This window comes from Opisthocomus hoazin, chromosome 19 (genome assembly GCF_030867145.1).
Source record: "Opisthocomus hoazin isolate bOpiHoa1 chromosome 19, bOpiHoa1.hap1, whole genome shotgun sequence".
In the NCBI taxonomy this organism is placed as follows: domain Eukaryota; kingdom Metazoa; phylum Chordata; class Aves; order Opisthocomiformes; family Opisthocomidae; genus Opisthocomus; species Opisthocomus hoazin.
This window is the reverse complement of record NC_134432.1, coordinates 13,051,854-13,079,399: the sequence shown is the minus strand read 5'-3', so window position 1 is coordinate 13,079,399 and position 27,546 is coordinate 13,051,854. Positions and strand designations below refer to the sequence as shown.

At 39.2% G+C, this 27,546-nt stretch overlaps 1 protein-coding gene across 1 annotated transcript in view; it reads left to right on the top strand.

Annotated features, from left to right (window-relative positions):
- The window catches only part of MED27 (mediator complex subunit 27), a 98,408-nt gene that overhangs the window by 50,856 nt on the left and 20,006 nt on the right, over positions 1-27,546 (top strand). The window contains exon 4 of the mRNA XM_075439607.1: positions 17,960-18,053. Within this exon, the coding sequence (XP_075295722.1) occupies positions 17,960-18,053 (94 nt within the window). The remainder of the gene's footprint in view (positions 1-17,959; positions 18,054-27,546) is intronic.

The window sequence follows — 27,546 nt, the reverse complement described above, 5'->3', positions numbered from 1 at the left end:
TGATGTGCAGCCCTGTGTGACTGAGCACAGTGATTTGGAATAATTCCCATCTACTTTGCTGAAGATTAGCCGGAATGCTCCATGGTTGGGAAATGAAAAAGCTGTATCTTTTTGGAAACTTTGGGCCGTGTACCGGCATTGATCTGCGTGTTCATTTTCCAGAATATGCACAGATCTGGAGCAGTGTGTAGCCCTTGGTGAGTGCCACTGTTACTGGGGATTGCAGATCTGTTGTAAAAGAGCAAACTTCTGACTCTTTGATATATGTTTGCCTTAAAGGTAATGTTTGTGTGAGAACCGTGCCATTAAAAGGTGGCAATTAATTAAAAGTTGTTCCACAGTCCCAACTATTAGAAGATGCCTAGCAGCATTTAGAGCAGAACACTAACATTGCACTGTAGGGAATCCCTGCACTTTGAGTATAAAAGAAAGTTAAGGATGAAGATTTTAATATGTGATTAAAGACTGCAAATACTAGTTTAACTACTTGTTTCTGTGTCCAAAAAAACCAAACACACACTATGAGTGGTTGGACTAATTAGTGAAGAACAAGCTAGATAAGAGCGGAAATTTGTATGAACTTAATAAGGATACCAAAGCTTCTGCTAAAGTTGTGATTTTATCATATGATTACTTTAACCCCCCTTTTTTTAGCTTTACTATTTGGGGGAGGAAGATTAGGGGCTGTTTTACTGCAGCAGACAATAAATCTGAAAAGAATAAATTAAAACTGCTGCTTGCCAAATTCAGAAACACATTACAGCGAGTATTTCCATCTGCATTGGTTGTGTATTCCCTTGTCAAAGATGACGAGCAAAAAAAGCAGAGCCATAATAAGGTGGAGGGAGATGGTCTCTATATTTTGGTGGCTTAGCAAGAATGGCATTATTGCATGATTGTACTGTATAATGTGATGTGATATGAAAGTATTGTGAATGTATTTATTAATGACTATTTCTGTACCTCTGCGTAATTCCAAGTAACCTTTAGCTATCTGAGAGAAAAACTAAGCAGCTGTGCTGTGAGGGGAGATACAAGTACTTTCAAATGCGAAACCTGTACTGTTAAGGAGGAGAAAGCTCTAGGTGCAGATGAAAGAAAACTTTGAAATGTAAGTGGTACCTGAAGAAAAAGGCAGTGGCAAAGTCCCCTGTAGTTTCAACAGTAACTCTGCAAAAAGGAAAAGCTTTCCTAAATAACAAACTGCAGATGGGGCTTTACCTGGGGGCTGAAGTGGCTGCTCCCTTCCCTGAGGACCACGGTGGGGTGGCGGGTGGCTGTGCTGCATTGGTGCCTCGAGCAGCTGAGTTCAGCACCCAGCAACCCACCGGGCTTCGAAGCTGGAGAAGGACCGCTAAATGCCCTTTCTGGCTAGAAAGGATATAGACTAGGAGAACTGCTTTGCTCTTCTTTCTTTACTTGATGTTAAAAATAACTGTTATTACTTTTTAATTTCACTTTAGGGCATTCTCTGGCTACTCATGTGTTTACAAGGAACCCTATGGATAAGTTAAGTGAAAAAAGCTTGGGTAGGAAGTTTTAGCTGATGACTTCATAGTTTTCCTCTTAACATAATCTTCATTTGTAGTGATTTGAAGTATTTTGGTACAATTATTTTGCTTGTCGCTTTTTCCCAACTGCCAGTGGAAGAAGCAAATAAAATGTAACCATTAAAAGTTTCACTGGGTGAAGTGACTTGGTTTTTGTTACTTTAAGTAAGTAATATTAATATTTAAGATAATATAAGGGAAGACCTTGTTAACATTAGCAGACTTAGTTTTGATTTTTTTATGTGGCTGCATGCAGTCTCTTTATTGTCTGTGAATCATGGCCAGGAGAATCCTGTATTAAGTCCTCTAATTTTAGCAACCGAAAGCGTCTCCATACAGCAATTTTTGCATTGAAATTAAATTTGTCTTTTGTGTTGTTCAGGATTGTTCTTACAGATTCTATTTTGGGAAGGAAAGTAATAGTTTGGCACAGACATCACGGTGAAGTAGTCAGTTGGTCATTTAACCTTTGCTGAGTTTACCTGGACCCCTTGAATGAATTGAAATAAAGATTACATTCCATGTATGATCAGTGTGCTCCATTATGGGCTATAATACTTTGTTTCCATCCCTCACAAAATATGATTGTGGTATAGTGTTTTGCCTTTTCATTCTTTACCATGTATGTTTAAAAGCACCTAAAGATACAGAGATTTCTGAGTAGGTTACTCCAGAGCAAATGACTGTTTTATTGCATTGCTCTGTGCCTCATTTTCCAGGTGAACCGTGTGCAGTGTGTCACCTGGAAGTTGTGCAGGAGTGCTGAGAGTGACTTGAGTAATGTTTGTACAAAGGTGGGGTAAGAGAAGGCATTGACTATGAAGCAGACGCTTTCATCCAAAGGAAGAGTCTGGATTTTTGTCTTTTATTGTCAGTTGTTCAAGACCAGTTAATTTTTTACAAAATTCAAAGTCCAGGAGTGACACGTTGTGAAGAATGAATGACCGTATAATGCGTACTTGCAAGTCCTAATAGGAAGCTCTAACTATCCACTGTCAGCGTTCATTCTGATAAATGAATGGTGATGTATTATTCTGTATCCTTTGTGTTCTTGCCTTTAGGTGTTCATTTCAGTGATGGAAGACAAAGTGCAGACACATGAAATAATTACACAGCAAGCTTGGCTGGAGCCTGTCAGTCTGTGTCAAGCTCCCTAGACTTCCTGAATCTCTAAATTGTTGAGCTCTTTTGCTGATTTTTGCATTCAATGTTTGGTGTTAAAATCAAATGTGCTCTAGAAGTGGCAAAAAATACCGTACTGTTTTGATGTATTTTAAGTCAGAATTTAATATCTGTGTCCAAAATAGCACTATAAAAGCGAGTTCCCCTCAAGCTAAAAACCAAGCTTTTCTACTTTGCTATTTTACATGCAGAACCTTCTTTCATTTTGGCTTTTGCATTTTGACAGTTGCTCGGCAAGGATTGTGCTTTTGCTCGTGACAGATTTGTATGCATCTTGTAGACAGGTCTTGTAAAAGAGCCTTTTGTGAAGGACTGAAAGGCAAATCAAACTTGGGGCTAATCAGCTACATGGCAGCCTCATAGTTTGAAGAATCACAGTCAGATCTAACAGTACTTTACCTTTATTATAAATAATACCTAAGTGTAAACATGTATTGCTTTTTAACTTTTTTTTTATCGTTCAATTATAAGTTTGAGTTAAGAAAAGAGGGTATTAGGCTGATGAGCTGAACGTCACTGAGGTTTATTGTGAACAAGTAACTCATAAATTTGAAAGTTTAGGAAATAATTCCTGGTTGATAGTCATTGGTTTGGTGTTTCGGTAACTGAAGTACGATCTATCCACCGAGCACACTGAATAGACTCCGTAGTTGTAGTTTCTCCGACTGTTCTCCTGTGTGTTTATTCTTCAGGTACTACCTCTGGTAACCCTCTGCCTGCTGCAGCTTTTGTATTTTGTAGTCAAGAAGGCGTTAATGGGGAAGTCTGCTGTGGCAGTGGGTGCTCCAGACTCTCGACTCCGAATCCTCTTTGATTTCTAGTTGGAGACTGAGTTGGAAAGGACCTCGGGAGGTCATCTAGTCCAGCTGCCCACTCAGTGATGGTCGCTTGCCACAGTTAGTTCAGAGTAGCTGTGACTTTGCCTAGCTGAATCCTCAACACCTCCCGGCATGGAAGAGTACGCCTGTAGCTATCATCAAAGCAGCTCACCTGCTTCTAGAGGTCCAGGTAGTGCTGTTCTTGTTTAGACAGGTCTGCTGAAAACCCACATCTTGGTAACAGCCCTGTTTTAAGGAGAGTTTGGCGAGGAGGCGGCTGATGGAGAGAGAAAGCAGTATTTATGGAGAAACTACATGAAGTAATAATGCAGATTATAATTGCCTGCATAAAAAAACACAGCGAGAAGCAGATAAGTTAACTAAAAGGAGTGCTACAAGGAGGAGTGCTTGGGGTTAAAAATAATATTTGTATAGTTTTTTAATCTGAAATTTGGCTTTAAATCAGTTTATATGTTGATGCTTCCGTCATCCTTTCTAGTTTGAAAGTTGTTCTTCATTTAGACAAAGGTTATTTCTTCAACAATGTGATTTTACAGTGTAATGGATAATAAGCAAGTCTAATGCTGTCCAATCTCAGGTGTTTCTAAGGAAGCGAAAGGGATTTCTTGACATGTCAGAGCAATGGTGGCTCTTGTATACCACTTGTAAAATGAGCTTGTTGACAGAAAATGCCACGTAGAACTATTTTAACATGTGATTATGCTTTTAAAATTAAAATTTATTTTCAGTGCAAAGATAACAACTTTAACACCACAGACAGAAAATCAATTCTAATTTTTGCTAGTACAGCTAAAATATTATCTGCTGCTACTAATTTCTTTCTGTTGTTCCACAATTGCTGTCTTCCCTCTATTTTTTATGAAGTCATCGATGGGGATAGGAATTCTGGTATTGAAGCCTGAGTGTTGTAATACTCTTTCCCTCCGGCTGTGTACTTTCATATCTGTCTGCAGTACCATCATTGAATCATCTGTTTCTGTGCTTGTATGTATTTAATCCACTTAATTTTTATTGTGTCTTAGACATCATCCTCCACCAGCAAGCTCTTATGCAAGTGAACCACTGTTTGCTTTTGCTATTAATTGCTTTGTTAAAATGTCAGTATATTGTAGATCTTAAAGATCTGCATTTTGCACAGCTCTCGAATAACCTTCTGCTGAAGTTGTTCTTCACACATTTTAAAATGCTGGTGTAAACAGGCTACACAGAGAACCTGGTTATTGGATGGTCCTTAGTTTTCAGGTTGTTCCAAATATTTGTATGTATATAATTATCTGTTAACTTGATCTGGTTAGTTGTTTCGTAGAGTTTCAAGAAAGAGATTTTCTCTCTCACATGAGGTCTGTGCAAATAGTTGACTCCTGTTGCTTTCAAATCCTAAATAAGAAGTTGATTTCCATCTCCTGAGTGTGAAGGATAGGATATGTGGAGAAAGGTTCAGCTCTGATTTGAGCATAGAGCCTCTCCAGAGGGGACAGTTAAGTACTGATGCGGTGTAGCATGTGGGGAGGGAAAGTGCCCCTTGACTGTGCTGTGATACTGGGAAATGTATGTACACACACGTAAGCAAGCTAATGTTTTAGGGTTTGGGGGGGTTTTCAAGCTCTCGAAAAGAGTAAAATGAGCCCTTTGTTTTGTTTGCCCATATTTTCTGTCTTTTGCTGTTGCTGACTGCTCACTACTTGCAGCTTCTGAAGAAGGATATTTTCAGTATAATGGGATGGGTTGCAGAAGGACAGTCAAAGCAGCAAAAGGATGTAACTGTAACTGCGTTTGATTTGTTTTCAGTCAAGCTTTCATTTTCTGCTTGCCCATCTCCATGCTTCCTTTTCAGAGTTCTGCAGTTTGTCCCATTGCGTCTTTTGCCAAAAGTATGCAATACAATCAATGGCTAATATTTCTGTCTCCTTTTTAAAAATACCTATGAAGTGCTATTAAGAATGTGTCTGACATTAGATCATTGCAAGTGTATTCTTTGTTTGTGTTTAGAATCTACAGAAAACTTGATGATTACAATTAGGCATAAAGTGAAGAAAAATTAAATGATTAAACGAAGGTCAGATACACGAATGCATGTCAATGCAGTGAGAAGTGAATGCAAAGTGAGCGTGAATGGAGAGCTCCCTTGAAACATCTGCAAATTCACCGATGTTTGGAAATGTACCTGCAGGACAACCTTTTGAGGCAGGAGATACCATTTGGTAGTATTTTATCTGTTTCTGTAGGGCATCTGCTTCAACTGGTTGACTCAGGAGCTCCATGTTAGCTAATTAATCATATAATTTGCCGTCATGTTACTAGGTGAATCTGTATCCTGGTAGCAGCATGAATTTGAGATAATGGTTTTCTAATGATCGAAATACCTGTAATAGCCCTGGCCTTCATGGTTGACTTCAGCTTTCCTCTGGTTGCTTTTAGAAAAATCTTTGATAGAAGGTTACTCTTAATGAAAGTTCTGTCTGCTAAGTCAGGTGGTTTGCAGCTGTATGGATTAATATACCTGAGTCCCATTCTCTTCTTTATACAGTATGTTTTTAATTAAAACACCATACTATGACAATACATTGTCATATACTGTACATGCATTTGATATTAAACTATTCTGTAGCTTTACTCTGTGGTGAAGCAGAGTTTTATATTTTTTTTAATTGGATATGGTTTTTTTGTTTATGATATCATCAGACCTTTTCCTAGGAAAAATACAGAGTGCTCTGTTTGATGGAATACTTCAGGTTTGCCGAGAGAGTTTTTAATCAAAAAATTATTGAACTCTTTTTTCACAAGAGACCTTTAAGCTTGGACAGTGTAACTGTGTAATGTAAACAGCCATCTCAAGAAAAGGAAAAACATAAACAGTAAGCACAAAACAAAAAAAACCCAGAAGTAACCTGGCCTTAAAATACAGTATCATTTATCTCCATATTTAAAATTTTGTCTGTGTGTGGAGAATGTCTTTAGTCAGTGTAGAAACCTAATTAAATCTTCTCGTGGTAGTGATTCGTAGCTGACCCTCTCTTTATTGGAGCGTCTTATTAGAATAATAAACCACTCCCTGCTGAGAGACACTGTCATTGACAGACAGGCGAGACGCGTTGGCTGCTGATTAGAAAAGGCTGATCAGGCTGCTGTTGTCTTTTTTGATTTTAAATAAAGAACTGTGGACACATAGAGACTTTTTTTAATCTGTACCTGTTTACCATTAGAAATTATTTGACAATTTGGAATTTCTTTACTTTGGCTAACCAACTTGACATTCCTAAAGGAACTTGCTTTTTACAAGTTTTGAGCTCAATATTCATGACATGGATGCTCAGAATTAGGGAAATGTATCTTGGAACAAAGCTCAGCAGTGTTAATAATCGTGTATGTATTTACCTAAGGAGAGCTTCATTTCTTGTTTTTCACTTAGGCAGTTTTCTGTTAGTGTATTTACATAAACAGAATTGTATTATTTTTTAATAGGCTGAACATTTCTCTCTGATGGCACCAGACACAGCAGTTTTAAAGGGGTTGTTCTTCTTTAGATATATTTGGCATAAAAGTTTTGGTTTGTGTTTTACTTTTTAGGGAGGCTCTGCAGATAATGTAAAGTGATGCAGTTACAAGAATGCACTCATGAACAGAACCGTTTGCTTTTTGTGGTACCACTCTGGCTTTAGTCCACGTTTCAGCCCTGCGAAGTACTTTAAACTCTGCTCTGCCTGTTCCGTGCAGTGGAGGAGCACAGGCAAAGCAGGGACTCCAGCGTTTAAGAAGTCACAGTGCACATAAAGCCTGTCTGATCTCTGCTGTGGCTGCACACACATCCTTATGTGCGAGGGGAAAGAGCATCAGAGGAGAAAGAACCTGATTACAAGAGTGGGAAAATGGCCAAAAAGGTACAGGTAATTTCTGCAGTCGCTTTGCTGGGGTGTCTGGACTGTGTTTGGCAAGCCCAGAGTAACTGCCATGATAAGCTATTCCCTTCAGCCAGCTCTGTTGTTTACTTCTGCAAGTTGTGGTGGTGTCTAAAGAGAAAATTTTTTCAGAGAATTTGCTCAAGGGAATTAGCCTTCCTCCCCCACGTTGCCTTTCAGTGGAAGCCATGCAATTAATTTCCATCAGCCCTATAAAAATCCCAACCTAAGGAACAGCTTGTCATGTTGGAGGAAGAAGTGATGAAACTGTATTTTTTAGAAAATAGTATTTTGAAGGGCTTCTTCCCCCAAAGTGATTGTACTCAGAGAGTCTTGACTTTGTAAGTGTCTAATTGTACTTATTATATACAGGTTTTGTACTGGGGTGTAAAGATGAGCTTGAAAGAGTCTTTTGATAAACCTCTGAGTTTTAAGATAGATTTTTCATCTCTGTAGTATTGCAGGCAGATCAAAATACTTGGTCAGAGCATAATCTGCAGAGAAAAAAATCAGAACTAATTATGAAATTCCCTCAAGAAAATGTAGAAAGTAGGTGATCACAAAAGTTGAAATGGGTATTTGGTAGAAGTTTGTGTAATAAATCGCACTGCGCTGTACAAGCGAACGTTTGTTAAGAGTATTTAATCTATTGGGGATTTTTCTTCACCTTTACTTCCTTCGTAATTACAGAAGAACAAATTGATCTGAAGTGTCCTTAAAGGCTGCTATCAAGTATCCGAAGCACCCTTAGAATTAGTGCTATTTAAGATTTGTCTGTTTTTAGCATAGCTTATAATTTTAATAAAGCACTAGATCTTGAAGTGGGTGCTCCTTTTGAATGGCTGCTTGAAGTCTGTCAGTGAGGCCAATAATTGGAGTCTTTAATTCCTAGTCCTATGTATTCCAGCATGTTGTTCTGTGAAAGTAACGTAATTCGAAAGGAAGAAATCAGAAATGTAATAATATGTCACTGTGAGGACTTGATTGAAATGACAGAGGTCATTTTTTTAATGTCTTCGTGTCTGTGATGGCGTTCTTTTGCTTGTGCTTTTTCTCTTGCCTAATTTGTTCCTTCAGGCATTTCTGTTGTTATCTAAGTATGCTTAGTTGTTAGCATGGTTACAAGCTTTAGAAATCTACATGCAAAATACAACAAAAGTCCAGCACAGATTCTAAGGTAATTTATAGCACTGCATCTTAGCTTGGATCTGTAGGAATGAAGCCATTCTACAGAAAAGTTGAGTATCCTCATCCCAGTAGTTTCTAAGAGGTCATGAAACTTTAGATATGGTAGAGTCAATAACGATACAACACATCCTACATGCATTAAAAAATGAAGGCTGAAGCTCTGGTACGCATGCTGGTGCCCGAATTAGATGCTGACATGACAGAGACAACAAGCTATTGTGTTCTTATCTGAAGTTAAAAGAAACTTATGGTAAGGATGAGACATTCCAGCAAGACAGCTTTCCAGAGTACGGGGCCGTTGTGAATTTAAAAAATGTTTGAAAACCACGTGATACTACCTGCATGCCATCAGAGTGTGATTTAAGTAGGGGACACTTACTTTAAAAGCAGAAAATGTCAAGGCTTTGGTAACTTAACTCATACAAACAAAACCTGTCTTATGAAATGATGCACTCTGTTCTCCTGTTCTGCTATGTTAGCCGTTCCCTAGAGGGTGATATCCTTAGTCCTCCCTTCCTCCCATCCTCTGGAATTTGTGTTGCCTTCACTAAGTTCTGGGACTTGATGTGCCTACCGTAAGTGATCTTCTCCTTCCAACAGTGCTTGTCATATGGTCAAGCATAGTGTATAAAAAGGTCTAACTGTGCACAACATAATCTGTTTCCTATTCATCAATCTCTCTACTCAAAGGTGAAATCTCCCTGTGCTTGATAGGTATAGAATACATAATAGGTTCCATGCATCGTCTGTTGCTTTTCATAAAAGGAGGTAAGTACTGTAATTTCTGCTCTGTTGAGGGAGAAATAAAAAGAAAGTGAGAAGACACTGCTGTTGAAGTAGTTCTTCAATAGCAGAGCTGAAAATAACACTTTAGAAAATACTGAGTTCTAGCTTTTGAAGGATGAATTCAGGAACGACAGTGTGGAGTAATGCGCAGCATCAGGACCGCAGCAGGCGACCAGCCCACACAATGGGACCTTTCCCATCTCGGGCAGACCGGTTGACTTTGGGAATCTGGCTGGGCAGGTGGGCTGAAAACCAGCCCAGCCCATAGTCTTTTTTTAGGAGTGGGACTGAACCCGATGCCTTATTTTGAGTCCTTTGTCAAAGCACTGTCTGGTGTTTACTGAACATCAGCATGTCGCAGCTTAATCCTCTCTCCCTCGCTGCACGATTGACTGATGAGTGCAGGAGAGCTGCTTTGGCCTTGCAGTGCAGACCCAGGCAACCTTAGATGAACTCGGCTCAGCTGTGGGTGGTGGAGAGGGTGGTGGGGACTGTCTGTCCCTGGAACCCTCTGGGGGGGAGCTACGTGTTGTTTGTGCAAACGATTTGCTGCAAAGGCCGGCTGGATCTCTTGGCTTGAGTTATTCCTGAGGACTTCTGGCACAGCTTTGCTGTATGAAAACATGTATGTGCGTGAGCAAGTTCAGGCTAACGAGTGGGGCACAAATTGCTTGACAAGTTAGGATTAATTCAAGAATGATCTTTGTAAATAAACACTGATGTAATAACTCTGATTCTCATCCAGGCCCCTGACTGAAAATTAGTGTTGTTAGCATTTATTGTTGGGCTGTGGAGCACCATCTAGTTTCATGGAGAAGCAGAAATACTTCACAGCACATATGTATTGTTTGTATTGCTTCTGAAATTCTATTCCTACTGCCTGGCTAGGGAGGGCTGTTTTTCCTTTCGAGGTTGTGTATAAAGGAGTTAATGATGTTTTCCATAAAGCGCAGACTAGTAACAGGCTCAGACAAGATCCTGGTGATGACTGTAAAGTAGATGCATGCTTATTTTGTTAACCAGCTTTCACACATTCTAATATCCATATTCCTCTCTTGATTACTGCTGTGAATTAAAGGCATTTTGAAGAGTGTTCCACATAAGTACAAAGAAAGCTATTTCAACAGTATAATAAAGTATCTATGGGAATTTGACTGCGGGGTCTCTATTTGTAACTTAAAGTTTTCCTTATTAAAGTTGTGCTTTTTAAGGTGGTGCACTGGCATTTGATATTGCGAACAGATGTCTTTTTCCTCTGTCTGAAAAAACAAACTATGCACTGAGAAAATGTCTGTTTTCAGAGTGTTTTAAAGAGGTCTTCATGTTTGACTTAAATGTGCAGATGGCCGGAGACTGATTCAGGGGCAGGTTTGCATTTCATAAGCATTCAGCATGAGAACCTGCCTGCATTTGTAGCATCACTGTCAGCTCATACTTTTAGGGACATTCCTTGCAGGTTAACACCACATCACTTATCAGTGGATTCACAGTAACACTGAAGAATTCAGAAGTGTGTTTGTTGTATAAACGATACAGTATAAGTAACACATTTTACCATAAAACAGTATTTTATTGTTGTAATAGAATGACCCCAGTGTACAGTATTCCTGGCCCATGATGCGTGGTCCCACAGGAGTTGTGCTGGCACACAGTGTGTGCAGCCGCACAAAGAGCTGAATCATGAAACTGGTTTAGATCTAAATGAATACTTCCCCCCCCACCACCCTCCAAGCCAGATCAGCTGTGTGATGCAGCTCTCCCAGCACAGCACAGCTGAGGGGGCTGTACGCCGCAGCGTGCGGGAGGGGATATGCCAGTGCCTTATGTCACTATTGGTGCTGAAGACTGAGAATTGTTGAATCACAGCCTCGGGTTTCTAAATGTCTTGGTAAATCCAACCCTTAAGCACTCTGTCTTGGCTTCTAGAGAACTGTCCAAACGCCTTTACATGCAGCCTGAAGTGCTGTACCAGGTTTGGTCTTTTGTGAGTGAGAAGTGCAGATGGTTAAGTGTTTGATACAGCTAGATGTGCATATGCTTTTGAAGCAGACCACCCTGTGTTTATATGTAAACACTTCTAGACTATTTAAGCACATAACTTAATCTTTTGCATCCACTCAATAATGAAATGTAATTCCTCTATGACCGAAATAATATCCCTAGCAAAGCTGAAGGCAAGCTAACTTGCAGGAATAAATGGAAAGCTGCCTTCTTTCAGGTTTGGAGTTGAAGCTTTCAGCACTTTCAGATGCATGTTGTCTCACTTGTCCACTGCAGGGTGGAGAGGAGTTGGGTGTGGATCTTAGCAAATTTGTTTCTTAGGACCTTTGTCCAGTGTCCCTTAGGAAATTTGTTGCCTGCAGTCCACACGTTCTGGCTTACTTTATTCCACACCTGTGGATTCATATTACCAAGACGCTCCGGTGCCAAAACTCCCTCATGTTGATCGTTGTAGCCCCAAGACTGAAGAACTGTGTATAACGTGAGAGACTCAGGTATATGCCCCTTCTGCCCTCAACTTACCTCATGGTAGTTAGAAGTCAGTTATTTGAAAGAGGTAACATTTTTCCTTTATAATGTATCATGAATAAAGATTTCACAGCAGGAACAGAGGCAGACCGAGTTAGTGTGCAGATGAGAAGGGAACAGAAGGAAATGAGATGAGCCAGGAGGAGCCTGGCTGGAGTCTTCCACCAAAAGAAACTTGGAAATTGGGTGAGAAGAGAGAGGAAAAGGCTGAAGCAGTTTGTTCAGAAAGGACAAGAGGACAGTGTTAACACCTCTTAAGAGAAGACAGCCTGGCAAGGAAGCTCATAGCTGGAGGAATAGTTGATCAAAACAAGCAAGTGATTTTAGTCTGGAGCCAGGAAACAGGAGTGGCTTTATAGAGGTTCTAGAGAAGAAAAGAGCAAGAGCCTGAATTAACACTAAAAAAAGAAACAAAAAAACCCCTCAAACAAACAAAAAAACCCAATAAAAACCTGTGGAATTTGGGGAAACAGGCAGAGACTTCCAGGACTGATGTGCAGATGTCACAGCTTGCGCCAGCTGTCTAATATAGCCTTGAGACTTGAAGTCACTTTTGCAGTGTGAGAGTTGTTGAATTTATTTTCACGCTCTTCATTGCTTGTCCAAGCAGGAAGTGTCATCTCTCAAATGCTGGCAGAGGTCACTGTTTTAGTAACTATTGTTAGCTGATGCTTCTGAAAAGCCTTCTATCAACTTGAATTTGCTACCTGCAGAGACTTGCTCAGCAGGTAGCTGAATCAAATTAAAACTTGAATTCATTGATTAATAAATCACACTAGAACTGTAGCTACCTTGTATGTTTTAAAATAAAATATTTCTCTAGTCAGGTTGCCTGAAAACTATTTAGTCTCTTCGTAAAATCTATGATACTTAAAATCCTGCCACTGCTAAAAGCTTGAAGTGATACATGAGTCTGGTTCAGCAGAGATCAGCTGTTCCATAGGTCTTAGTAGAGTGCAGGCAGGCTCTGTGCAGCGATGCCTTTATTAGCAAATACTACATATGCTAGCGAGAGTCTGCAGGGCCAGCCCGTGCTTCTGAAATATCAGACATGTGAAAAGAAATTATTAGCTGTGTTGAAAATAGTAACTAAAAGCAAAAAAAAAATATCTGGGAGCACGTAAGCTAGTAAGTGATAAAATGTGTGGAGAGTTTCCCATCTTGCTGTCCAGAACATCGTGAATCCAGATTCAACAAAACTGTAGAGTTTTTCTTCATCTCATATGTGGTGTTTTCAACTGAGTGTATACAAAAGATTATGCTCTTTTATATTATAAACATGTATTTTTTTCTCTCTGTCTCCGCAAGATCATTTAGCAAAATTTTCTTTCTTCCAAAAGACCTCCTCAGAAAATTGTTATTAATACTATATTTCTAATCTTTAAATTGTTGTATTGAGTGGAAAAAATGAAGAGCATGCAAGTTAAACACTGTGTGGGATAAATGCTATTTAAATCTTGTCTAAGCTGTTAAACATCGCACTAACATTGGATCACTGGATCTAATCCAGTAAAAAAAAAATAAAAAAAAGAGAGGTCACATTAGAGAACTAAGCCATCTGGCCAGTGTGGAATTGAAGGGCATTTATAATAAATTACTTTTCTATGTTACCAGCTTTGGGGGGCTTTTGTGTGAATGAGAGATGTTGTAAGACCATTTATTTACCAAGATGGTTTCTGAATTATTTCTGCCTTGTCCAACCTGATGTTTTAGTATGAAACTTCTCATTTAGCATTTTGCATAACTGATTAGTCCCTTATAAACAGTATTTTGTAACTGGCTTCCAAGTTGTCGTCTGTCGCAGGCATTGTTCCTCCAGTATGGACTGAGGATTTATGTACACGGTTATTGGCAAAACAGCAGAGAGATTTTCAAAGAATATTTCTGTTACTTTATTCTAGTGATAATTTTTGTGTATGTTCACAACAAGACTTCATCTGGAGTATAACATTTCAAATTAATTGTAGTCTCTGCTTATGTTCGTGAAGAAGATTATTGTGTTTTGACTTTTGCGGTATTAATACATAGCATGTTTGTAGAAAAAGTATTCTACTACATTAAAATGAAAATAACAATTTATAATGTTGACAGCCTTGGAGAGCATCTGATGTTAGGCCTGATCTTACTGGCTGGTTCTGTTGCACATTCAGATGCATACCCCTGAATGATACTATTTATCATTTTTAAAATAGAGATTTTCTGTCAAAAATGTAAGTTTAAAACCGCCTTAAAAATCAGGAGTCTGTGTCATGAAGGAGAGAAGGATGACAAAAAATGGGAGACAGAAGATGGTGCAAACCTGCTATTAAAGCTTCTTTGAAAATCCTCCCTCTGATCAGTAAAATTGCACTAGCAAAACTACTTTAGTATTTGATACGATTTAATGATCAAAAGTCCTGTTGGTCCAGTTCTTCTCTGACTAGGACGCACGCAGGCCTGGGTCAGGATGCAGGTGTTGATGAAGTTACCTGAAGCTTTTCTGAATAGAATGGGACTAACGTAGGATGTTGCAGTTATATGGTGTTCATGTATTGTCTTTTGAGGCCTGGAAGAATAAGTAAGATGAAATTCTGTCTATAGAGACTTTAAATACTGTGCTGTAATTTAATACGTAGACTACTGGGCATGATCTTTTGCAGTCCTTTGAGAACTGTCTTCGGGTGTTTTTAAGCATCCTTTGCACAACAGAGAAGCTGTGGGGAGGGAGTTTGTCCAGACACACTATTCAGCTGGTTGTAGATGGGACAATGCCTGTTCTAGGACAAGAGGGGAAGCTACCACCAGATAATTTCAGCTCATTTTTAGTTCTGAGAATTCAATTATTTTTTTTTTCCTTAAGATTAAGATATGCCAAATGTTGGCGCAAATCTATTTCCATTTGCTTTTCCCTGCTTTGCGTTATTTCTCCTGGGTTTGTAAATGCTCATTCCAACCAGCATCGTTCGAAAGTAGGAGAAAACTGAGATATGGCAAGTACGTTAGAAGTGCTTATTGGCAAAGTAAAATTAGCCTTCTCTCCACGCTTAAGTGCTACACTTCTCTGAGACTGTGTAAGAGGTTCTGTAACATAAATAGGAACTATCATATTTTTGAGCTAAAACTGATTGGACAGAGTTGTGTAAATTGTGACTCTGCTTATTTTGGCACTAAATTAATGTATTTCAGTTCTGTAAAATAAGTTCCAGACAGCAGCTATTTCTCTGACCCTCTTTCCAGACAGCCTCAGGAGCGCACTTTAGCTTGTCTTTATCATATCTTCTTCAGTTTTCTCTGAAGCCATCACCAGTTAAACTTCTGCAATATTTTGCTGCATCTGATTTATCGTATCCATCCCTTCACAAGATGTTTTACCAGATGTCCTCTCTGAAGGGCATATCTGTAGAAGAATTTTGCCTTAGATTAGGTTGTTTGTCATTTTATATTTGAGGCCGCCATGTAGTCAGGCTAATTTAGTAATTATATATGCATCTTTGAAGGATCCTTCTGTTCTGATGAGTCCTCAGCAAACCCTGATGTCTACTTGAAAAAAGGCAAAGGGACAAAACAATGCTATAAACCTCAATGCTCTTTTATCATATTGGTCTTGGATTCTCTCTTACATCCTCTTGACTGAGAAGAGAAGGAAACGGCTGCCTGTGAGGATGGTCCTGATAGAGTTGCTGAGCCTTGTCACAGTAAAACGTTTATTTCCTTAAGTGTGTGGTTTTAATTTTTTTCTTTTTTTGTCAGCTGACCTATGAAGAGTGGTACAAAGTTAACAGGCTTCGAAGTCCAAAGTAGCTTAGTAGCTCATCTTTAAGTTTTTTCAGGAGCTAGTTAATACAAATTAGAAGATTTCTGGTTTGCTGTATGTGTGATTTCACTGAAAGGGAAGACTCTTCACAAGCTCCCTGTGAATTCCCTGTTCTGCCTTATACTGCTCAGGTAGTAGTAGATGACAGTTGGGTTTTAGTCATGTTTTAAGGCACACAGTCAAGACAATTTTTACATTTAAAAAATAATCAGATCTGAGAAAGAGTTGAAGAATTGGTTACCTCCAACCAGCCTGGATCACGCTTTCAATGAATAAATGGATGTCCCCTAGGATTTTTCAGAAGGACCTAAACAGGTTAAATGCTCAAGTCAGACTGTTGTTTATATGATGTAAAATTACATGAATGTTCCTTCTTTAATGCATATAGACTGTGTCAGTGTGTGAGCAGCTCTTGTTTTATACAACTTCATATGTTGATTGTTTTACTATTATTGCCCAAAGCTTGGAAGATTAGAAAACTGAAGTTATGCAATGAGCTGTATGATAGAGTGCAAGGCAGTAAAACACATCCCTAAGCCCATACTAATCAACAAACACAGAATCTCTCCTTGCCTGTTTCTCAATCAGTCATCTCTATTCGTGTGCAAGCTATAGCTGAATTTATTTGCAGATCCCAGAGTAATTGCATTTACGAAACAGTATAAACTCTCATGCCGCATAAAAAAAAAAAGTATGGGGTTCAGTAATGTTTAAAATTAGTTAGGTGCGTACTGTTGATGTGGAGCTTACTCATCCTGAAGCAGTGTCTTACGTGTCTCCTCTTTTCACCATGCTAAGGAAGTTCTTGGCTTATGGATGTTTTGACTTTGCTTATCAGCAAGCAAGCTGTTAATGAGTCATTCAAGTAAATGGGCAAACTTTATTCTGCACAACGAGAAGTGCGGATTAAGATTTTTATGCAAAATCGTCATAACTAATTCCATTCTTTTGTTACTTTTTAAAGTGGTCTTACTTTACCAGCTCTGTAAGTGTAGCTTTCTTGATTTTATTTTTCACCCCCCCGATGATTTTTAATCCCATGCAAAATAGCAATTGGAGCATAGCATCTCATTGTTTTGGGTTTTTTTTTTTTTAGCAAATAACATTAGAACTGAGTAACTTTGAAGAGCAAGAATTGAACATTTTTTGCCTTCATTTAAGCAGGTTAAAGAGAAATAATTAGTTTTTTCAGTTTTACAGTTAAGCTAACTGGGGCAGCTGATTTCTCCAAAACCTTTTTTTCAGAGCACATATGTGTGCTAGCATGAGAACAGTTTTATCCATAAATTCATTCATGGATCTGTGGTCAAGCTGCAGAGTTCGTAGATGCATATGATAACAAGGCAGTAGTGCCCCTCTCTTCTGCGTACTTCAGGAGAACTGCAAGAAGTACCAGAGCATGGATTCATGCACAGATGACACCGACTGTCGTGTAAACACTGCTAAAGCGAATCCTGTGCATCTTAATGTGTCTAGAGGAACGACTGAAGGCTGTGAAACATGCCTGTGGGATGGGGCAGGGTGTCCTGGGAAACAAGGTCATGGAAAGGAGGTTTTCTCTGTTAGTGGATGTCAGCTCTTAATACGCTACCAGGGAACCAAGACAAATGTACACTGGCACACTTTGGCCTGCATACACAGAGGGTTATACCCAGCAGAAGGTATGTTACTTTATCTCTGTGTTTGATCACCCCAGAACTACTCCTGGAGTATGCTAGCCAGTTGTAGAGTCACCAGTGCATGAAATAAATTGAAAAGATTCAGGAAAAAAACGCCTAGTTGAAGACTTTATAGAATAGAAAATCTGTATTTGTTTAGTTTATCAGAGTAAGGAGGTGACAACCTATGAATTCCTACCCTGGAAGCATAATTTTGGTAATGTATCCGTCAACCCCCAGAGGCAAAAGTATAGATGGCAAGAGTTTGAGGCTGACAGATTTGGTCTAAAAATTAAGTAACTGCGTGTTTTTAAGGGCAGAGTAATTCATTTTCAAAACAACTTACATAGGGCTTTGGGATGTTTCCTCTTACCAATACCTTTTTGAATTATGCTTGCTTGCATTTTTGAAGAATATGCAGATATCAAAGGGAAATTAATTCAGGAAAGTCCTGTGGACATCGTTAAAAAGGAGTAATAACCTGAGTCTGCAGCAAGCAGCGTGTGTGTTAATTCTGTTGTTTTGGTTTGTTTGGCAGATACGTTGATGATGTGATCAGTCGGATTGATAGGATGTTCCCTGAAATGTCTATCCAGCTATCCCGGCCAAATGGAACCTCTGCAATGCTTCTGGTAAGTCGGATCACTTAATCCCTTGAGATGGATTTCGTAAGGGATTGAATTGCTGTTCCTAAAATGCAGGTTATTAAAGGTACTTTTTTTCAGAAACATACTTTTCTTCATTCATCACAGCAGTGTAGGATCTTTCTTGCTCTCAGGCAAATGAGTGATAAAAAGAATTTCACCTTGAAACAAAAAATCCATTACGTTTGGGTTTTTTTGTTAAATGTGATTGTAGAAATACTCAAATATCCACTGTGTTTTTCAGCAGTCATGGCAATGAGTGAGTCTTAATCATGATAATTAAGAAGGAAAAGAGTGGTGGGAGGAAGAAAATAAGGAGGAAACCAATATGATTTAAATTTGTTCAAATTGTTCTTGGGTCAGTGAATTTCTGCTATATGATGAAGTCAAGAATTTGCCTGTGAAGTAAATGAGCAGTAAAGGCTGGATTAGAGATAAATAAATCCAATACATTCAACTTATTTCTGCCTGACCAAGCAAGATTTCATTATAGAGGAACCTATTGTTCACGTCAATTTTCACAGGCAGCTGTTGTGCTTATAGCAAGAGAAGTCTTTAAAGCTTTTACTCTAAGATAGCAACGTAGAGGTGGAGTCTGTAGCGTGGCAGTTGGGTGCTGGTTTTCCTCTTGTAGGGTGAAAGACAGAAGTCGCATCTTCTGCTGAATTTTAAATAAAACTAGAAAATATACTGTATATGCAGTTGAAGAACTGGGACCAAATCATTCTTTTTCATCTCAGGTTTTTAATGGCACTTCCACTTATATTTTCCTTTCTCACATAGGCTATTACAAAAGGCTTGCGTGTAGTGAACATGCGAGTAGATTTCTTGTTTCCAAGCAAATGGTAAAATGAATCTGAAAATCAGATTATTTGTCAAAACAAAATTGTTGAGTCAATAGAAGTCAACGTTGAGATCGCCTCTCAGATTTTATATTGTTTTTAGAGTTTGTTGACTTTAAAACACTGTTACAGTTAGATTTTTGCCTATATTTTTCAGGTGTTCTGTTAATTTCTCTGTAGTAAGTATAGCTGTGATTAGGTTTAATTTTAATTAATGAACTAACATCCCATTATTAACTTTCTTTGAACAGCCTCAAATTTGCAAGAGATTAACTGAGTCAGAGGTTAAAATAAACAGCTGGCATTAAAACATTTAATCTGCAATTGTTGGATTCACCAAGTGGAACAATGTATTCCGGAAAAGAATTGAATTCATCAGTGCAGTCTTAAGAAGCTATAAGCTTTGGAAGCTTGTGCATTTCTTCTTAAGTGGACTTTATATTTAACTGTTTCACTATAGAAAAATGTCTGGTTTTGCCTCCTTACATTGGAACCCTTTCCATTCTTAGACCCCCTCTAAGAGTAAGTGCCTTCCACTTCTGATGGCTTTTTTGAGGTCAGAAAATCTATGACACTTTTTACGATTCAGGCACAATTAGGAAATTAGGTAGATTATCTTGGATGTGACTGATCAGGAATAGATAGGTTGGAAGAGTGAGAACTGTAAAAGCAGCCCCTTTTACAAGCAGTAGCAACTTAGTGGATTCCGTGTTGAAGTTGCTCTCAGAATCAAGGACATTATTTTTACTACAAGACAGCAGTCCTGTATTAAACCAGCGGTATGCATATTTTCCTTGGATCAGAGATCAAAAAGATTGTTTTTAAAGTATTTTTGTATGTGATTGTGTGATGAGTTTATCATTTTTTCTTTTAGGCAGGTTTTCCCTCTTTCCCATCTGTCTTAGTTATGTTGCCAATATGGCACTTTCCATCTGGCCCTGACTGCTACGAAAGCTTTTGCTGTTTTCAGCCACAAATCATTCAGTGAAAGGTGCTGCAGGATGGGCAGTGTGAAGAGCACCTCCCCCAGAAGAAGGGAGGCTGCTTCAGTACTTGTGATTTCTCACTCTGAACTTATCCCAAGTTAGGTTTGGAGTTGCTCCCTTGCAGCAGTGTGGTTTACCACAAGACGAAAGGATTAAGAGAATGCTTATTTTATTTGAAAATATTTAACAACTGTACTGTTTGTCCAGAGTTAATTAACTGTGTGTGATCTCAGCCATTTTCATCCTTGGACTGTTCATGTCCTACCTGGTGTTGCTTATGAAGATCTTTCACACAGAGGTCTAGTTGTTATCTTAAAACATCTTCAAACACAATCAGTCCATTTACCAAAAGAAAACATGTATTCATCTTCAAAGGCACCGGCAAGCAGTATACGTATTTTAAGAAGGTGCAAATGGTTGGAAGGAGATGAGGAAGAAGAGGAAGGGGAGTGCCTGTGAGATCCTTTGAAACTTCAGAATGGTGGGAGACTTTGCCGAATAAATCATCTTCAGGAAAAAAGACCTAATACAGAAAACTTCAGCCCCAGACTGTACAACTTCATGTGCCCGTGGACATCTGCTTATGTCCTTAGCTGTAGAGGTGGGACTTTCATGGTCTAAGGTTCATCCAGCGTTTCAAGAGGAATAATTATCAGCCGTGTGAGCCTGCTGGTCTAAGTCCTCTGGCGAGTAACCTTTGTGTTAATCTGGGTTCTCCCTCACCAGGGTACAGCTTTTGCTGAAGCAGAGAACTTTAAGCAAAAAGAAGAATAAACTATTCCTGAGAGCATAAATGCTGTGTCTTGAAAGGTTGCTGCCTCCTAGTCCTTTGAGGTTACTGCTTCCTCCAGACAATAAGGAGGTTTTTTTATGCTTTAGATTTATACACAGCAATTGTTACCTCATTAGTCTGGATTTATGCTACACGGACCAAACACATAAATAATTGAAACCTTTCAGAGCTGTGTGAAATCCTCAACTGATTTTAAAAGTAGTTTATCATGGCATTTCAAGGTGCTGTTTAATCCCAATCTTCACTAGTGATTTTTCAATTAATCTTTTAATCATACTATGCATAAAAAAGACTAAACATAGAATTATATCAGCTTTAATAAGTGTTATGCAAAATTAATTTCCAGCAGCAGCAGAGGGAACTGTGGACTCCTTAAGGTGGTTGTGAGATTTTGTTGGTCAGATGCCAGGAACTGTAAATAGATAAACCTTAAACCTCAGCTTGTATGTTAAGAAAACATGAACTGATTTTTAATTAATGAAAAATACCTAGATTTTTGCTTTTTTGAATGATCAGTTGAATTCCTAGGTGTATATTATTTTTTCTAATAAAATAATTTGATGGTGTGATTATTATGTGATTCACACGTCGTTTCCATTACCAAAATTCAGATTTTTTTTTCTGTGTGTGTGAAACAATTCACTCATTAATATCAGTAATATTTTAGAAAACAGTAAACATTATCCCCACTTTTCTGGTTGAAATATATGACTTCCTTAGGGTCAGGTAGCTAGCTAGCCCTAGTCTGGTGTCAAAACTTATTTTCTTGTTTTCATCTGGAAACTACTCTGTCTTTAAAATTGCTTGTCTCCCCAGTGTTTATAAAGCTGTATAAAAGCTCTACTACAGAAGTTACAAACAGTGGGTAAATATTTTTACAGATAATGAATAGTTTTCTGTCATTTGTGCCGTTTCTAAAGGATAACGATATGTATAACTAACTTCTAATTTGAAAACCTGAATTGTTTCTGCCAAACCAAAGCTCATGGCAGAAATAATGATTTCTTTGTTTCATGTTATCTTACAAATTTTTGATGATAAACTAATTTTATAGATCTATACTGGTGCCTAGATTTTTAACAGAAATACGAAACATGTTTTTATACAATTTTATTTATTCTCTGTAAAATCAGACACATTTGCATTTCAACTTTCAAATCTTGTTCCAAGCATTTTAAACAGTCTGATTGTATGGAAGTGGGCTGTATTAATTACAAATAAGCTAGACATCTGTTCACTAAAACAGAATAATTTCTTGTGTCTCATTTTGTTTATCAGTGTTTTACATAAAATGTTATTATTTTATGTTGGGAAGATGGATTCTGAAATTTATTATTTGCCCATTAAGAAAGGCAACCAAACTGATTTTTGTTGAAGAGACCCTGATCTTGAAGAACTGGAAGTCAGGGGGAAATTTGCTAAGTAGTTTGAAATTACTGTCGATGTCATACTTAATTGGAAACAGTTTAATGCTGTTCTTTTAAACACAATGTCTTTCCTCCAAAACGCTCAACAGCGTGAGCGTTCTTCCCTACCAGTCTGGTGGTTCGTTAGAAACCCGCGCACAGTCTGCACTGGATAAAGGTAGGCAGGTTCATGGTAGGGATATAGATCTGGTGATCACATTTGGTGGCTTAGGCATGTATGATGAATATTCATTTAGGGATTTATTATCTTGGATGCACTAGCTAGATTTTGGTGTTTGATGGATCTGTTGGGGTATTTAAGGATCTCTTGTGTGAGCTGGGTCTTGAGGAACTTGCTGATGACACAGAACTGGGAGGAGTGGCGGATACACTGGAAGGCTGTGCTGCCATTCAGCAAGACGTGGACAGGCTGGAGAGCTGGGAGCAGAGGAACCTGATGAAGTTCAACAAGGCCAAATTCAGGGTCCTGCACCTGGGGAGGAACAACCCCATGCACCAGTACAGGCTCAGGGCTGACCTGCTGAAGAGCAGCTCTGTGGAGAGAGATCAGGGAGTGCTGGTGGATGACAAGTTGGCCATGAGCCAGCAGTGTGCCCTTGTTGCCAAGAAGGCCAATGGGATCCTGGGGTGCATTAAGAAGTGTGGCCAGAAGGTCAAGGGAGGTTCTCCTCCCCCTTTACTCTGCCCTAGTGAGGCCCCATCTAGAGTACTGTGTCCAGTTTTGGGCTCCCCAGTTTAAGAAAGATGAGGAACTACTGGAGAGAGTCCAGCGGAGGGCTACAGAGATGGTGAGGAAACTGGAGCATCTCTCCTACGAGGAGAGGCTGAGGGAGCTGGGCTTGTTTAGGCTGGGGAAGAGAAGGCTGAGAGGGGACCTTAGAAATGCTTATAAATATCTGCAGGGTGGGTGCCAAGAGGATGGGGCCAGACTCTTTTCAGTGGTGCGCAGCAACAGGACAAGGGGCAACGGGCACAAACTGAAGCAGAGGAAGTTCCGTCTGAACCCAAGGAAGAACTTCTTCCCTCTGAGGGTGACAGAGCCTTGGCTCAGGCTGCCCAGGGAGGTTGTGGATTCTCCTTCTCTGGAGATACTCAAAAGCTACCTGGACAAGGTCCTGTGCAGCCTGCTGTAGGTGACCCTGCTTCGGCAGGGGGGTTGGTCCGGATGATCCCCAGAGGTCCCTTCCAACCCCTACCATTCTGTGATTCTGTAATCACTTCTGAGCTCATAGTGGGACTGATGACTGCAGTGGCTTCACAGTTTGTCTCTTGAGATGGAGAAGCGGTGTTTAAAAAGCATTAAGCCAGCATTTGAGGTCACGTGTGGCAGAAGAATGTCTTGAATGAGCAAAGTATGTGCGCAGAGGGTGGTGAGTAAATTGTAAATTATTCTCTGTTTGTCTAATACAAGAATGAGGAAGGTGAGGAAGGGTCTTTTGATGGGAAAGTGAACAAGAGTAGAAAAAGTAGAGAAAGACCAGCAAGAAGTTTCCTCATCTTTGCTTCCTCCACGGGGTTCCTGTGTGCTAGGGTTGCTGTCGACTCCCAAAGACTCACAGGTCTGTGTTGATATTCCCATAGATTTATATTCTGCAAGATCAGACATCATCTTCACCCCTGTTGTAAAATGCCTGGTGTGCTATAATTTAGTATGGAAAAAGAGACAATCCATTTCATCATTTATAGCAATGCTGGACTAGGGTGACCCTTTCAGAAGTGTGACTGGCCACTGGCAAAATCTGGCTTTTAACCTTTGAACGATATTCTGTGCCAGTTTGTTCGCCTTCCTCAGACAATATGTCATGTAACCGCGGGAGAGGATCACCAGCTCATCCCTAGTATGGCACAATTATTTAAAGTCCTGCATTTATGTTGACTTTTTATCATGCACTATTGCAATTAGGTTAGATTAATGAAAGGTAAATTCCAGCCTTTAGATGAAAAAAGAAATCCTTGTAAAGAACCTAATTAGTATGTTTGTTTGTTTAGACTCTAATGGCTTAATTGCATCTTATCTTGCTATTTACAAATAGGCATCATTAAAGAATAATGAGCATGTGAGGGAAAGCACAGCATTCATACCAGCAGCAGATAAGAAAGAGGAAAAGAAATAACTATTTGGAAGTCTAGGTGGGATTTTTTACTTTATTTTTAATACAAAACCTTATTTTTCAGCATGCATATATATGATTTCCAGGCATTGTACTGATTAGTAAGAGAGATCCATGAGTGGGAGGACCAGCTTATGGCTGGCTAGATGGCAAGGAGCAGGTGTCTGGCCTTTTGCTGGAAATGTGCACAACTTGGTTATGTCTCTGGTTTGATGTTGCCTTACTTGTGCTCCTTTTTATACACACACGGAGGTACCCATGTTAGCTGAAAATAATGTTTCCCTTCTTTTAGCTCTGCATTGCAGAGCATCTGCAGCTCAAATCAGCAGCAGATTCCCTGGGATGCTGAGAGGAAATCGGGAGCTTTGGGAATGTCTTACTAAGTGTTAAAGCTTGGTGTTGTCAGCATACGTTTTCCTAATATCAAGGTTTTAAATAAATTTGAAGAAAGAATATTTGTTAATGTATTTTTAAAAATTGTTTATAGAAGGGCTTTTCATGTGGTATCAATTTCAGTGAGAAGGCAAAATTAAAGGGCGGGATTTCAGGCTATTTCCTCCAGGCAGAATTCTGGCATGGTAAAGTAATTTTGATCCTTTTCCTTTCGTGTTCCTTTCCAATTCTGTCTTGTTTGGAGAGGTACTGAGTTCTTTTCCAATCATAAGTGATGTTAAATGGGAACTTTTTTAGCAGTCTTACAAGAAATTATCTAAGCCATTCTCACTGATTATTCTGTTTCCCCCTCCCCCTTTCTTGGCATACAGCATCTGTCATATGCTCTTTGAGAATTATCTCGGTGATAGACAAAATATTTTTAAAACTGGGATATTTCAAGAAGATTTTTATTTTATATATCTTTGTCAGAAAAGCTGCATAATATTGCAGATTTCAATCAGCTGCCTGTCCTACCTTCTTCTGGAGCTTGCCATTTTAGGAAGCAGGGGATTTATGAATAACCTAGCTGTCTGAATTTAGTATACTTTTGTTAAAAGGAATTTAGAAGTACATTGTTATTACCCAGACCAAAACAGAAGCTACAGAAGTATTTAACTTGCAACTGTTCCATTTTCAGCTCACAGAACTGTGGGGCATATTTTTTCATTCATATTAATTGAATTTTAAAGTGACCTTGTACATGTATTGATTTGAATTAAAATTTTCTACATCAAGGACAAGTTGGCATATATCCTTCAGGCGAAATATTAAAAAGCCAAGTGCTGTCTTAACAGGATATCGACAGAAGAAGTTGAAATTTAATAGGAGAAGTTGGCTGGGAAAGGAAGTTGTTGCCTTTTTGTCACAATTGAAAGGTATCTTTTCTGTACAACGCAAGAAGAAGTTTCTTTCAGTTGATGTCCATGGAAGTGGAGGGATACTTCAGTGCCCATTAAATAGGGACTATCTGGGTGAGTCTTGACCTCCAGAAGGAGAGACCTGCACTACTGGAGCTCAGAGCAGAACCATCAAATTACATTTTTACCAGAGCCATTAGTTTTTTATTACCTTCTTTCAGGTGATCTGTAGGGACACAGTTGTACAACTGTAGATCTAGATTATATTCCATACATAGATCTTTTCTGAACATGGACTCCGGTTAGCTTAAGTTGAGCAGGCATTGAAAGAAAATGGTTTGCTGGAAAACATGATTTGTAAAATATGGTTGAGGTGAACAAAACATTAAGTCCTGAAAACAGTTACAAGTCTTGATTATTAGAGGAAAAAATAAAGGGTATCCCATTTATCCTGTACAATACACAATGTGCTTTACCCTGAAAATAGCTGTGGAGCATACTTTTGGCTTCCAAGTCTAACAGCATCCTCCAGTCTAGTGACAGGCTGTTGTTCATTCTTTGTACTACTAGCCTCATTCTTTCAGTGCTGTTAAAATGATGAACTGTAATTTCTCTGAGCTGTGTGAGTTTTACAAAATTTCTGCTCCTGTCAGACTTAACTAATGATATGGTTCTACAAAAATCATCTGCAAGTCCTGATCTCTCTTCCAGCCAGTATAAAGCCTAGAGGAATCCCATGTCAAAACAAGAGCGACACAAAATAGGAAAGTTTTCTATTTCAATACCAGACAACTGTCAGAGCTAATTCAGACAACTTAGCACTAACCTGTCCTACGTTGCAGTATGTTCTATCATTCATCTGTATTACCACAATGCCTGAGTGCCCCTACTCCCGGAGAGGATCCCCTTGCACAAACCATTGTGTAAGTTGAGATTGCAACAGTAGTGCCTTCCTCAGGGAGCTTACAGTGCTAGGTGCCCATCTAAGGATGAGTTTACGCGGCTCCTTACGCGTGGGAGACAGTGTAACGCTGTTTGACATTCAAGCAAGCGGGTGATGGAGGCTGCTGTCCCGGACCAGTTTGCAGAATTTGACCTTTCGGTATTGCATGATGGATAATAGCTGGGATCTGGGTAGCTGTGATGGATTCTGAAAGTGTGGAGTGAATCACTGGGATGGTGTGAAAACAGATGACCTGGGAAAAGGCAATGAGCTAATGCAGAAGCATTTCGAAAGCATTTGTGCAGGTAAATCTTGTGGGGAGGTTTGAGGCCAGCAATAAGTATATTCAAGCAAGCTGGAGTGCCAAACATGGGATTATTCAGCTTGTTATGTTCCACTGTTCACTCTGAGGATTTTCAGGAACATCCCACACAGGATTCAGATCAACTTCATGGAATTTTTTTTCCACCTGGCAGCAACATGAGTTATCATGAATGCAGAACGTTAAGGGAAGAAGAAAGAAGTGAGCATCCGCTGAAGCGTGTGAAGGCAATGGAGACAGAAAATATACGTAAAGCCAGGTCTTTTTCTTTGTAGGGCAGCCTTTTTACTCTGCCATTAAGAAGATTTCATTTTGTTTAAAATTTCTTCTTTTCCTCCTTTTAAATTTACTGCATATGGTTGATGCGTAGTGTGAAGTTGGAGGAGTCTGCTCTGTTAATAGACCTATATCCTAGCAAAGTCCGAGTCCTACTGAGGTAGAGAAGTGAAGGAAAAACTGTTAACTCTAAATGTGCTGACCGCTTTTTTCAGAGTGACTCCATTTCCTCATCTTAGCAGTTACATCAGAACTGTCTTTCTGATTCCAGTGGGTAATCAGGGCACCTCATGACTTTGTATTTGACTTAGTTGATACAATGGTAAGTGCTGAAATAACTCTGCCAGTTTACTTTATTTGCAGACCAACTAGGTCTTATTACAGAGTATCCCAGCAAGATACTACATTTAGACCCAAATTTACAGTATCTCGTACCACGATACGGTTGCCTGAGAACACTAGGCAGTTCCATACGTGTTTAGAAAATAC